The sequence below is a fragment of the Helobdella robusta genome (assembly GCF_000326865.2).
Source record: "Helobdella robusta unplaced genomic scaffold HELROscaffold_19, whole genome shotgun sequence".
Classification (NCBI taxonomy): domain Eukaryota; kingdom Metazoa; phylum Annelida; class Clitellata; order Rhynchobdellida; family Glossiphoniidae; genus Helobdella; species Helobdella robusta.
The window spans coordinates 2,520,321-2,534,798 of NW_008704034.1; the positions used below are offsets into that span (position 1 = coordinate 2,520,321).

The 14,478-nt window shown below is 34.2% G+C and overlaps 2 protein-coding genes across 2 annotated transcripts in view; both read right to left on the bottom strand.

Annotated features, from left to right (window-relative positions):
- Positions 1 to 811: 811 nt before the first annotated feature.
- Positions 812 to 7,796, bottom strand: HELRODRAFT_171020 (hypothetical protein; the record flags this gene model as incomplete). The annotated part of the gene is made up of 7 exons (XM_009016832.1): positions 812 to 1,102; positions 1,343 to 1,568; positions 2,712 to 2,862; positions 3,933 to 4,096; positions 5,892 to 5,982; positions 6,860 to 6,863; positions 7,746 to 7,796. 7 exons carry the CDS (start codon positions 7,794 to 7,796, stop codon positions 812 to 814), a joined length of 978 nt encoding a protein of 325 aa, XP_009015080.1.
- Positions 7,797 to 12,787: 4,991 nt separating this feature from the next.
- HELRODRAFT_171021 (hypothetical protein) overlaps positions 12,788 to 14,478 on the bottom strand; it is a gene marked incomplete at both ends in the record, with an annotated part of 3,029 nt that continues 1,338 nt past the window's right edge. The window contains 2 exons of the mRNA XM_009016833.1: positions 12,788 to 12,938; positions 13,051 to 13,423. Of these exons, the coding sequence (XP_009015081.1) occupies positions 12,788 to 12,938; positions 13,051 to 13,423 (524 nt within the window). The remainder of the gene's footprint in view (positions 12,939 to 13,050; positions 13,424 to 14,478) is intronic.

Below are 14,478 nucleotides of genomic sequence, written 5' to 3' on the forward strand. Positions count from 1 at the left end.
GAAAAAATAAATTAAAAAAAGCTAAATACAAAGTAACAGTTTTCTTTTAAGTTTGAATATACACAGATAAAACTTACAATGTACGGATATATAAGTGATATATGTGCGTGTGTATATATTGTGTATATGTGTGTGCATGTATGTGTGTACATGTGTGTGTACATGTTTGTGTGTGTATACATATTTTAGTTGTTTTTTAACCAATGAAAACGATTTTGAAATTTCAGTTGAAAATGAAATAAACCGACACAAAAAAATAACAAGAAGAATGAAATAAAATAAATTGCACGAAATAAAATGAAATAAAACTCGCAGTAGATTATGCATACACACACACACACACACACACACACACACGCACATACACACACACACATTTATACATAAACACGCGTTTTATACAGTGAAATACACACACATACATTCAAAAACACATATTTATATACATATAACATAGCATTCATAATTGTGATAATAATGACGACGACGATGATGATGGTGAGGATGGGATATTTATTGATTACATTTATTACAATAATGTTGAAAAATTGTGAAATTAATTTCATAAATTTATTTTATTCCCTTGGAGCAGAGGTGGGCAAACTTTCGTTGTAAGTGCCGCACCGAGAACTATTTGACATTTGAAGGGACGCACATGTCCTTAAATAGCAAATTTTTCGACCCGGGAAAGAATTTTTTTAAGATTTGTAGTTCTCTTTTTTGGCCATAATGTCTGGCTCAAACGAACGAACAAATGAATGAATGACTGAATGAATGAGGAAATGAATGAATGAGTGAATGAATGAATGAATTAGTTCATTAATTGGGGTACAGGCGGAAAGCATGGTTTTGCCAAAAACGCCGAAAAATTCTCCAATCTACAATCATCATCGTCAATATTATCATAACTATTATCATTATATTTGTTGTTGATATTGTTGCTGTTGTAATTGCTGTTGAATTTTGTTTCGTTTCGTTTCGTTTCGCTGATGTTGTTGGTGTCCTGGATGACGTCAGGTTCTTCTACAAGTACACCGCTGTCTCGTTTCGTTTTGTCAGAGCATTCCTCGATTAGTGTCTTCAACTGCCTTAAATCGTTTAGCTGGTTTGGTGTTGTTGAATTGTGTTAATTTGTTGTTGTTGTTTTTGATGTCTAAGTTGGTGTTGATGTTGCTGTTGTGCTAGTGTTTCAACGTAAGTGTTGTTGTTGTTGTTGTTGTTGTTGTTAATATTGTTACGTAAAGTTAATATGATAATAAGTTGCTTGATAATTTAATTTATTTCTGAATTTAAATTTAATTTTCTTAAATTACTCTTAAAAAAAATCGAAAAATGTATGAACTTGTTGAGGAGAGCACGAGTACCCTGGCGGTTGCAAAATATTTTTCCCACCAAGCAGTGAACTCTGCTCATTGTTGATGGCAATGTTGTTGTTGTTGTTTAGACTGTGTTTACTTTTCAATGAATTACTATCTTCAATCGGATAGTAGGTGTTGTTGTTGTGGCTGTTGTAGTTGCGACTGGCACCACCAATCGATGAAGAGGTCGATGAAGATGTCGGCAGTGACCTGATTGAGTCGATTATGATTGGTGGAGACGTGTTCACTGACCTACATTGGAATGTCGGATGGTTGGTATCGCATTTTGAATTAAAATCTTTGTGCTTTGATGTTTGTTTGGTGCTGCTTTTTATTCTAGTTCATGTTTTTTGAAATTAAAAAAAAATCTTTATAACATGCACAAAACACATAATGAACATACATACCAAACCAAATAAAACACACATTCACACACACGTACAAACATACACACACACACATATATATATATATATACAAACACACACAAATAAAAATTCAAATACGAAATTAAAACGCTTAATTTATCTACTACTAACACATACACTTACACATACACTAACACGCACGCACATACACACAGACATGCACGTTTTTACGTCACATGACGTCACAATGCAACATGAGATCACGTGATGTATTGCTTTGCACTCCGGCTCATCTTCATTTCTCTCTCTCTCTCTCTCTCTCTCTCTCTCTCTCTCTCTCTCTCTCTCTCTCTCTCTATCTATCTCCAAATCAACATCCATTTCCATAACTAATGGTAATGATGACGGCTAACTTTTACATGCACACACACACACACACACACACACACACACACACACACACACACACACACACACACACACACACACACACACACATGCATACTCACACAAAAACACACAATGGCACACACACACACGTACCTGTACACACACGTGTACACCCGTACACACACGTGTACACATACATACATACACGCACTCGCATGGGAAAGAAGGTAAAGAAACAAAAAAATAAAAAAAATTGTTAATATGATTCTTTGCATATTTGAAACATCGATCAACTCAATAATTATTATTATTTATCAATGAATCAGTTAAAAATTGTTTTGATCATTTACTTGATAATTTAACGTTTAAACCAACCGACCAACTGACCAGCCAACCGATCAACCAACCAACGAACCAATCAAACAATCCATCAATCAAATTATCAATCAAACGCAACCAAAAAAATTGGCACTCCAACCTATCAACATTGTTGAAGTGATGTGGCATCTTATTGGTCTGCAACAACAAATGTTTAAATGGAGAAGCCGATGATAAGTCTGGACTGTTGTTGTTGTTGTTGTTGTATACGGAAAACCCGGAGAGCTTGTTGCTGAGGCTGTTGTTATTGCTACTACTACCAAAATTGCTGTGGCTGTTGAAGTTGTTGTTGCTGCTGCCAAAATTGTTGTTGTTTGTTGACGAGGCCCTATAAGGGTCGCACGTGTAGGGTAGAGGAAGGTCGAGGTCTGAAAAGTTGATTTGGTATGGGTAAACGTTTTAAACAAGTTTGTTTGTTTGTATGTGCATAAGTATGTGCATGTGTGTATTTATATCTGTATGTACAGTTGTGTACGTGCGTGTGTATGTGGTGTGTGCGTGTGTGTGATATGTGTGTGACAATTTGTGAACGTTGTATGCTGCTTCAGATTACCTGGTTATACAGTGTTAATACGATGACGTACAAATGTTTCAATTTGTTGGCTTGTAATATCGACGATCTATCTTTCGATTGAATGCGTTACTACACTGCAACACTGTTAGGCGCTGCCAATAAAACATGATGCTGTTCTTTAAAAGCAGGATTGTGTGACTAGATTGTGTGAGAACAATTTTTTGATTGTTTTGATTTCTGCCCTGACGAATGTCTTTGCACTTTTTGATCAACAAAAACCAACAATTTGAACAAGAAAATTGCTTAAACTACAAAACTACTACTACTACTACTACTACTACTACTACTACTACTACTACTACTACTACTACTACTACTACTACTACTACTACTACTATTACTATTAACTATTACTACTACTACTGCTACTACCACTACTTCAACTACCACTACTACTACTACAACGACGGTTACATCTACAACTACTAAAAATAATTAGCTTCAAACTGTAGTAGCGGTAGTAGTGAAGAATGAAGGATGGTGTTCTTACAACCATCCAACCAACCAGCAACAAAATTGAAAGAATTGATAAATTGCCTCTAAGTATTTGGCGCGGCTGTTTTTGCATTGTTTTGTTTCTGTTGTATTTGTATTGTATTGTGTGGTATTCGTAAGGTATTTGTATAATATATATATATATATATATACATGTGTGTAGTACATTTTGTATTTGTATGGTATTTGTATTGCACTGTGTGGTATTCGCAAGGTATTTGTATAATATTTATATATAAGTGTGTGTTTGTAATACAAATGTATACAAACTAATACAAAACATACAAACAGATGAATACAAACTAATACAAAACATACAAGCAGATGAATACAAACTAATACAAAAAAACATACAAAAACCGTTACTACCTTGTTGCTGCTGCTGCCATGTATTGTTGATGTTTTGTTGCATTGTGGCGATGAGTGAGTCCAAGTCGACAACGGTTGACCTCGAGGTACTTGGTGACCACCTACAGCCACAGTGCAAGTGGCCATCGTCTCCAATGTTGTTGTTGTTGTTGCACGAGTGCTGTCTGTTACATTGGTTGTTGTTGTTTTGGTTTTTTAGTTGTTGATGGTTTTGTTTGTATCATGTTTTTTTTTTTTTTTGTTAACTGTAGCTTTTTTTTTTGTTTTTTTTTTTTGTTTTGTTGAAGGCTTTTTCCGCCTATCCGGGTGAAGGTGCTTTTTGCTTCACCGTTAAAAGGGAAAGCTTTTTGTTGGTTGGTTGATTTGTTGGTTGATTGGCTGGTTGGTTGATTAGTTTGCCGGTTGGTTGAATAGTTTGAATGTTGGTTGATTTGTTGGTTGGTTGGCTGGGTCGGTTGTTTAGTTGTTTGATTGAATGATAGATTGGTTAGTTGATTTGTTGGTTGGTGAAATTGTTTGTGACTGACCGACTGAGTTTTTGATTGATTAGTAGTTCAATTGACCTTTGAAACATTGGGTGAAGCAAAATTATTATAACCACACATACACTTTCACACACATACACACATACACACACACACACACACATTCACATATATGAGGAAAAAATGTTTATGTGTTTATTGATCAATCATCTACTGCGAAAGCAAACGTTATACAGACCGTTATATATAAATCTACTTCTGGTTAATATCTCCTGTACGTACACGCGTATGTGTGTGTGTGTGTGTGTGTGTATGTGTGTGTGTGTGTGTGTGTATGTGTGTGTGTGTATGTGTGTGTATGCGTGTATGTATGTCTGTTTACAAAAAAAGCTTACATGAAACAAATATAACTATATTAAAAATATTTATAGCATGTATAGCAAATGTACTCAGAGCACCGTGTATATTATTATTATTACTATTATTACTATTATCGTTATTATTATTATTATTTTTACTATTAATAATAATATTATTATTATTGTTCTAACATCCTCATATGAAACGTCATCGTTAGTGGCGTCCTAGCGTCACAAGTTTATGTCGAGATTGAAAATGACGTCATCATCATCATCATCATCATCATCAGTATCTTCCTCTCTTCCTCTTCTTTTTCTTCATCATCATAACCATCATCACCACCATCATCATCATCATCACTATTACCAGGTACACAAGGTAGTACTTTGGCTGACTGTATTTTAAGATAAATACACAAAACTTTGATACGTACGTGTATATATATATACCTGAATACAAATACACATGTATGTGCGTATGTATGTTTCTATGTCTGTTTTTATGTATATGTGTATGTTTATATGTGTGTATGTGTGGACAGGGAAATCCTTAAGTGTGCATATTTGTATAGCAAACTGCACGTATGTCTTCGTTGTATAATTCAGTATTATTATGTGTACACTCGCATAGACATTTGAATGTACAGACCTGCGTACATATGCATACACGTTCATACGCACACATACAGACAAACAGTCAGACATATAGACAGACACAGAAGCAGACCTACACACACATACGTTTGTATATTTTGGTAGAGTTTTTTTTTATATTTGCACGCCATTGAACTCTGACTTGTCTTCCCGTTTTTCAGTTTTGAGTACACACGTTTTGCGTGGATGTGTGCGTGTGTGTGTGTGTTAGTTTGTGTTAGTGTGTGTGTGTGTTTGTGTGTGTGCACGTGCGTGTGTGCGTGTGAGTGACCATGTGTGTGTGTGTGTGTGTGTGTGTGCGTGTGTGTGTGTGTTAGTTTGTGTTAGTGTGTGTGTGTAAGTGACCATGTGTGTGTGTGTATGTGATTGTGATAATAATAGCAAAAATAATAACAATAATAATGTCATCAACAATTGATACTGACACATACAAAATGATACAAGATACATTAATATGATACCTCAAAAAATGCTGCCACATAAAAGCTGATACCCTGGCAAAGTATAATACCGAACAGAAATTGATACAAATACCGAGAGGTATGGGGCGGGCTGGAGAAGAAGCGAATGAAGATGGGATAGTTTTGAAATAACGGAACATGCATTAGTAATCGTAACACCTGTTGTTAAATTATCATCAATTGTGTGTGCGTGTATGTGTGCATTATTGTGTATGTGTGTTTGTATGTACGTGTGTATTTCTGTACAAGTATATGTTTGTTTTTGTACGTGAGTGTGTGTTTGTGTGTGTTATTTTGTATGAAAAACGCTATAACCGTGTGTGTGTTCTTATTTAAGTGAATTTTTTAGTACATGCCATGGTAGTTTGTACGTGTAATTATTATTATTATTATTATTATTATTATTATTTATTATTCTTTATTATCATTTGTTCTTTTAGTTTTTCAATATGTGGAAGATCTGAAATCAGGCACGATGATGACATACCGATATGTAATCTCCTAGTTGACCAGCCAGAGTTAAGGCCAGAAAGCACTTGAACCGCGAAACTAAATCTGATTACTTAATCAATTTTACACTACCAATACACACACACAAACACACACACATACACAAGCACACATATACAAACACACACAAACATAAAAAGCAAAATTTAATAACATAACAAACACACGAATGTATAAACAAACAAAGAAAAAATTAATTCAATAAATAGCGATCTGATTACTGTATTTGTTCAAGATTTTGTGTCGGTGTTTTTGTTGGCGTGTGTGTGTTTGTCTGTTTGTCCTTGTGTGTGTATGTGTGCATGTGTTTAAATTTGTGTGTCGGTGAGTTACTATTGTTGCACGAGTTTGTTAAATGGCGTTACTTTCATTTTGGGCTGCTGCTGTGTTGTTGTTGTTTTGTTACAGTTACTACGTTACAGCCGCACATCAATTTGGTGTATGTTGTTGCCACACACCTTTCTGGCGCGTGTTGTTGTTGTTTGTTTTTAAAATTCAATTATAACGTTACGTTTTATAACATGTGTTGTGTCAATCGAAAGACAAGCGCGAGCCTTTGGGTAAGTGTGCGTGTGTGTGTGTGTAATTGGTGTTTGTGTGGTGAGTATTTATGTATTGCACTTGTAATAAATTTTTTCTACAAATTTAAACATTCATCAATCTATCTATTGATGAAACTGTCGACGAATTCGCTGGTCAAGTTTGTTTTTCAATATATTTTTTGTATCGGTTCGTTTTTAATTTATTTTTCGTTTGATTTTTATTTTTTACGTTCATGCGTTTGTTTGTACATTCATTCGTTCGTTCGTTTGTTTGTTCGTTCATTTATTTATCTATTCATTCATTCAAGCAATCATTTCTTCCTCAATCCATCCATTCATCCAATTTATTTTTTGTCGGATACTGACAAACCACCAAACAACTGGCGCTGAAATACAGTTCCATCACTATCATCACTGACATCATCATCATCATCATCATCGTCGTCGTCGTCGTCCTCTTCATCATCATTATCATCCCATCACCATATTCATTATCATCATCGTTATCAACATCGTCGTCGTCATCATCGTCTTCCTAACTATCATTATCATAACTTTTATCAACATCATCGTCGTCATCATTAAAAAAGTTATGAGATTGTTGTCAACAGAAAAAGTTTCAACGTCAATCATTTTTCTACATTCTTTTAAAAACCAAAAAAGAACTATTTAAAAAAATAATATAAAAATAAAACTAAATAAAAAATATAACTAAAATAAACAACAACAATAATAATAATAATATCAATAATCATTTTATTTCTATTTCTCCTATATCATCATCTTCCTCTTCATCACCAACCATCATCAACAATCGTATATCATCATTATCTTTTTCATCATCTTCCTCCATCGTATATCATTTTCTTCTTCATCATCATCATCCATCGTATATCATTATCCTCTTCCTCTTCTTCACTATCACCATCTTATATTTTTATCATCACATAACAACTCTGTCATCACACTCACCATCAAAGATGATACATTTGATATCTACTGCTGTACTGCTGACAGACGTCCAATATACAATGACAATCTCTCTGTTTCTCTCTCTCTTTCTTTCTCTTTTTCTCTATTTCTCTCTCTCTCTTTCTTTCTTTTTCTTTTATTTCCTTTATTTTTCTTTCTCCTTCTCCATCCCATACTCGCACTTTCTTCTACTTCAATTTTTTCTTTATTTCTCACTCTACCAATGTTTTTCTTTGTTTCACTATTTATCTCTTACTCTCTATACGTATACTTACATACACAAACACACACGTTTGAGAGCTCGCACGTACAAACACACGTACAAACACACGCACACACAAAATCACGCACACACGCACGCACGCAGACAAACACCCAAAAGCTGGTAAATATTTATTTCATAGTAATCCCACTCAAAATTTCACACAATTCACTTTTTGGTTTTTTTCCTGTCATTCTCTGCTTTTCAATTCACTAATTCGTTTATTTTTATTATTGTTATTATTATTACCGTTATTTTTAATTGTTTTTATTTATTTTATAAAATAAAAAGTTCCATACGCCTCTATCTAGTTTGAAATGATTTCAAACGTTATAGCCGACGAAAAAGTAAAATGATGACGATGATAACAACAAAAACAACAACAACAAAAACAACAACAACAAAAAACAACAACAACAGCAATAACAACAACAATAATAATGATGATGATGACAACAACAACAGCAACAACAACAGCAGCAAAACTTAATGATGGCTATCATAAACAAGAATAAACTTTTATCTTGGATGAAGTGGAGGACATAAACATCGGTGTTCGTTCATTCACTCTATCATTCGCCTGTTATACGCATCATTTGTTTGACGCTTTCAAATCATCCACATATCCATTCATCCATTGCACACACACTCTATCTATTTCTCTTTCTCCCTCTAAATATCCATTTGTTCATTCATAAATCCATCCATTTAACCATCCATCCAACCGTCCATCTAACTTTCCATCCATCAACCAACCCTTATTTACAATCATCCATTTACCTATTCATCCATCTATCAGTCTATCTATCCATCTATTCTCTATATCTCTATTTTTTTTTTATTTTTCTCTAGATACATTTATCCATTTATCCATCGGCCTATTTAGTTCATAATTTCACCATTCATATATTTATTAATCCCAATATATGCAACAAATTCATAAACCAAAGCAACCAACAACAACAAAAACAACAACAACTGCAACAGCAAAAACAGCAGCAGCAGCAGCAACAACAACAACAACAGCAGCAGCAACAACAACAACAGCAGCAGCAGCAGCAGCAGCAGAAACAACTGTAACAACAACAACAACAGCAACAACAACAGCAACAGTATTCATCAAAATGGATGGATCTTCGTGTAGTAAGTCATTCGCACGCTTGAAAATATTTCACTGTTTACGTTAAGCCTTTTTGTTATATGACCAACAACTGTTTTTTTCAATTTTCAACAACATTTATTTTATCTGCGTATCTCTTTCTTTCTCTTTCTTTCGCTGTCTTTCTTTCTGTCTGTCTGTCTCTCTTTCTTCTGATTCTGTTTATATTTTTACCTTGCCTTATCTCTCTCTTTTCCGCTTAACTTTTTTCTTGTTTTCTCTCTCTCTCTCTCTTTCTCTCTTTTTTTGATGATACAACTTTCTTTCAATTTTTCGCACATATCTTCTTTACATAATTTTTCATTTTCAATCCATCCATCCTACTTATATTCTATCAATCATCAACGTAAATGATGTGCCACAGATATTTTAAGTAAGTCAACATGCTCTTTGTATGTGTGCGAGTCTCTGTTTGTTTGTTTAGTTGGTGGTTTGTTTGTAATAACATAATATAGGAAGATGGAGAAAGAGAGAGAAAAAAAGAAAGAGAGAGAAAGAGAGAGAGAGAGAATGCAAGATGAAAGAAACAAAATTGAAAAGGAAGTGAGACTGTTTTTGAAACCAAGAGGAATAAGAACGAAAAAAAGTTTAACGAAAAAAGGATAGACAGAGAGAGACAAAAAAAATGAAAAAATAGAGAGAGAGAAAGAGAAAATAAAAGAAATAAAAAAAGCGTAAAACAAAATCGTAAACAAAATTATGAACTGCAAGCTTTCTTTAAAAAAAAATAAACAGCCAACAAAAACGCATTAGTCAAAAAACAAAGTTTTTCAAAGTTATTAAGGAGAAACGTGCAGAAAACCGACATCCTCATCTTCATCCTTCTCGTCATTTTCATCATCATCTTCATCATCTTCTTCACCACCACCACCATCATCATCTTCATCATCTTCTTCACCACCACCACCATCATCATCACCATCATCATCTTCACCACCACCACCATCATCATCACCAACTTCTTCTTCATCATCATCGTTACCATCGTCCTCATCATCGCGCCCACTTTAGTTCCGTTAAAAAATTACTACGAGACAGACAGGACCATCTTAGCGAATGAATATTCATCATTTTCAACGAACGGTTGTCTTTCTTGTTTCTATTTTTTGTTTTCATTATTTTTATACTCTTTAGAACTAATAACAATATTAATAATAATAATGATATTAATAATATTATTATAATTATAATAATAATAATAATTATTATTAATATTATTATTATTATTGAGAACAGACAGATGAATGAATGAATGAACAGACGTATTAAATGAATGAATAAAAAGAAATGCACGAAAGAGCAAATAAACAAAAGAATGAATGAACAATATAATGCATGAATAAATGAACAAACAAATGAATTAATGGTCAAGAGAGTAACCGATAAACGAATGAATGAACAAATAATTAAATGGACAAATGAACGAACGAATGAATGAAAGAGTGAATGAATGATTGAACGACAAAACGAATGAACGAATGAATGACTGGACAGATGAACGAAGGAGTGGATGAAAATGAGCAAATGAATGAGTTACAGCATTGCATAGCGATGTTTATTTTCGTTTAACGATTGAAAATACCCTTCAATCATTATTTCTTTCACTGCCTCTTTTCTTTGTATTTAAGTTGTGCATTGTATTGTATGATTCCCTATACATTTGTATTTTTTGGTACGTTTGCATATGTTTGTACATGTTTGTATATGTTTTTATGTTTGTATATGTTTGTTTTATTTTAAATTCTTTTATGGGGACATAAATACAAACATTTTAACAATGAAATTTTAATATACAAATGAACAAACAAACAAACAAAAACAAAACAAACAAGCAACAAAAACAGACAGAAGAGAGCAGCAACATAAGTCATCTCTACCTTCACCAGCAGTCATAAAAAGTTACTTCAAAATTGCTAATAAAAATAAAATTCAACGATCCATAGCTCGTTTCAATGCACAAATTTTCTTGGTTGAACTTTTATTTTCAAAGACTCTCTCTCTCTCTCTCTCTCTCTCTCTCTCTCTTTCTCTCTCTCTCTCTCTCTCTCTTTTCTATCTGTTTTGCCTTAATAATATTTCCCCCGTTTACAATTGTTAAACAGGGTAAGTGCTTTAACAATTATATCTACTGTTATTATTATTCTTCCTCTTTTTGTTATTGTTGTTATTATTATTGTTGTTGTTGTTATTATTATTATTGTTATTATTATTATTATTATTGTTGTTGTTGTTATTATTATTATTATTGTTGTTGTTATTATTATTATCGTGATTTCCCTAATTTTTATTATTAAAAGTCCCGACGTAAACGCTCGTTAGAAACAGCTGTTCTCTAGCCTTCTGCATTTTACCTCGCCGATGTGCGCTTTTATGTGTGCGCGTGTGTGTGCGTGTACGCGTATACGTGTGTCTGTGTGTGTCTATGTGTGCGTGTGTCTGTGTTTCAGTGTCTGTGTAAATCTGTGTATGTCTATGTAAGTATGTGTGAGTGTACATGTGCTGGTACATGTATGCGTTCATTGATATGTGTGTGTTTATGTTTGTGTACATCTGCGCGTGTTCGTTATTGCGTGTGTGTTTGTGTTTTACGGTGAAATAAAGGAATGCTTTGGGTTTTTTTTCATGTTTCGAGCTCTCAAAAATGCGGTTGAACGTTTCTGTGGCTATCATCTGCGAATTTTTGAAACAATTTTGGATGGATTTCTGTAATGATTTCGGTAACTTTTCGTGTGTGAAGCATGTGCGTGAATATGCATCATCAACGTACACACATACATGCGGATATTTATGTATAAAGCGAGGAAAGAGAGAAAGAGAGAAAGAAAGAGAGGGAGAAAGAGAGGAGAGAGAAAAAAATCAAAAAAGTGCGCGCGCGTGTGTGTGTGTGCGAGTTTATGAACTGGGTAATTATATCGCAACGTCAATAATGAAATATGAGAATTGGGAATAGAATGAGAAGGATTTGGAGCGATAATAATTTGTTATGTTGCACTGTTCATTGATCGATTATTCATATAAATTGGCATCGTGTTGTTGACTGTAAAGGATGGATGTTGTACTGTGTTAGTAAACAGGGTTGTTTTGTTGACGTCATAGCGTCGTTGTGTTGCTGATGTCGTTGCTATGGTTGACAGTTGGAAAAAAGTCTTTTATTTTAATATGTGACACACATCTTTGCACTCATGTTAAAGTTTACAAACTAGAATTAACATAAAAATGCAAATATGCATGTTATAAGCTAAGCAACGTTAAAAACACATTAAATCGTCACATTCACAATTACAACAGCATCAGCAAAAAACATTAACAATTAACATCATAACATCACACTGACTGACACGCACACACAAATAGCATTAACAACATCAGCAAACAAACATTAATAAACAAACAATCTCAACAACAAACAATTCCAACAACAAACAACAACAACTTGAGAATTGTTACACTCCTACTGACTTTGGTTACCCACAATGGGCTTACTGGACCTTTTCCGATGTCGTCTGACGTAGCACGGACAGCAGGGACACAGGAGACAGACGAGCAGCAGACTCAACAACATCAGCGCCCCACCGACGCCAGCACCCACAATCACTGGAAATCTTCGGAGGGGGTAACAAAATTTACGTTAGTGAAATTTCATAAAAATGTAATGACGACGATTACGATTGTGATGATGGTAGCAATAAATTTTTTGTAATTAAATCAACTTACAAATCCTGTCCAGGGCTGATTTGCAGACCAGTGTCCTGGTGATGATGAGAATTGGCATGACCGCCCACCAAATCGCCACTACCATCAAACAAAAAATCGTCATTAGCAACGGCAGAGGTCGGTCCTACAAGATGTCTCATAAATTGCTGCTGGCGCTGATGCGACGACGACGACGACGACAAAAAAGCGAATGGGGTAGACGCTGATGACGTAGGTAGTGAGGTTGTTTTCGTGGGTTCGGGGCAGCAGTACGGAGCCGTGCCCTCGCCGCAGCAATATTTGTCGTCCTCCTTGCCCCATTTGCGGCAGTAGAAGCCGTTGTTCCAGATGCCATTCTTGTCCGTGTAACCTTGGCAGAATTCAAGCTGCGTGGCTGATGACAATGATGGAATTATGATGAAAAAGATGATGATGATGAAGAAGATGATGACGATGAAGATGGTGATAATGATAACGATGGTGATGATGATGATAATGATGGAATTATGATGAAAAAGATGATGATGAAGAAGATGATGACGATGAAGATGGTGATAATGATGATGATGATGATGATGATGATGGTGGTGGTGATGATAATGATGATGGGATGATGACGATGAAGAGGATGATTAAAGCGATAGATGTGTAATTATACTGAGAATGATGAAAAAATCGATTAAGATGATAATAATGATAATTACGATGATGACGATGATGCTGTTCATTCATCTCGTTGAAAGTTATTTTTCAAAAGTAGTTAAGGGTTTGACGTACATGAAAAATGATGACGTTGAAGAAGAAGAAGAAGAAGATGATGATGATAGTGGCAATGATGATAACGATGACGATGATGGCGATGAAGAGAATGATAGATATATTGTCTTGAAGAGTTATTTTTGCAGACAGCTAAAAATCTGTCATATCTCTAAGAAGAAGTTATACACACACAACATTAACTAAACGTCTGCCGATAAATCAAAATTGAAATAAATTTTTGAAAATTTTTAAATTCATTTTTTATTGGCGGGAAACGTTTTATTCACTTTGAAGAGATGATATTTATGAAGTGTTTTATTACTTAAAATTATTTTTTAACAATTTATTTGATAATTTATTAACATTTATCTTCGAAATTTTGAAGAACGGACGGATTTATCAAAGGGAAGTATAAATAAATAAATAACCTAAAAAGCCTGAAAGAAAGAGAGAGAGAGAAAGAAAGAGAGAAAGCGGAGAGAGAGAGGATTGAGATTAAATGAAAAAAAATACCCACGCACACGCACACACACACACACACACACACACACACACAGAAATACACACACGTACGTGGAAATAATTTTAAAATTTCTTTTCATTAATCACATCGTTTACAAACTTGAATGGCACAGTGAGAAGAATACAAAAAAGAAAAAAATTCTCAACAACTAACCAAGAAACTTACAA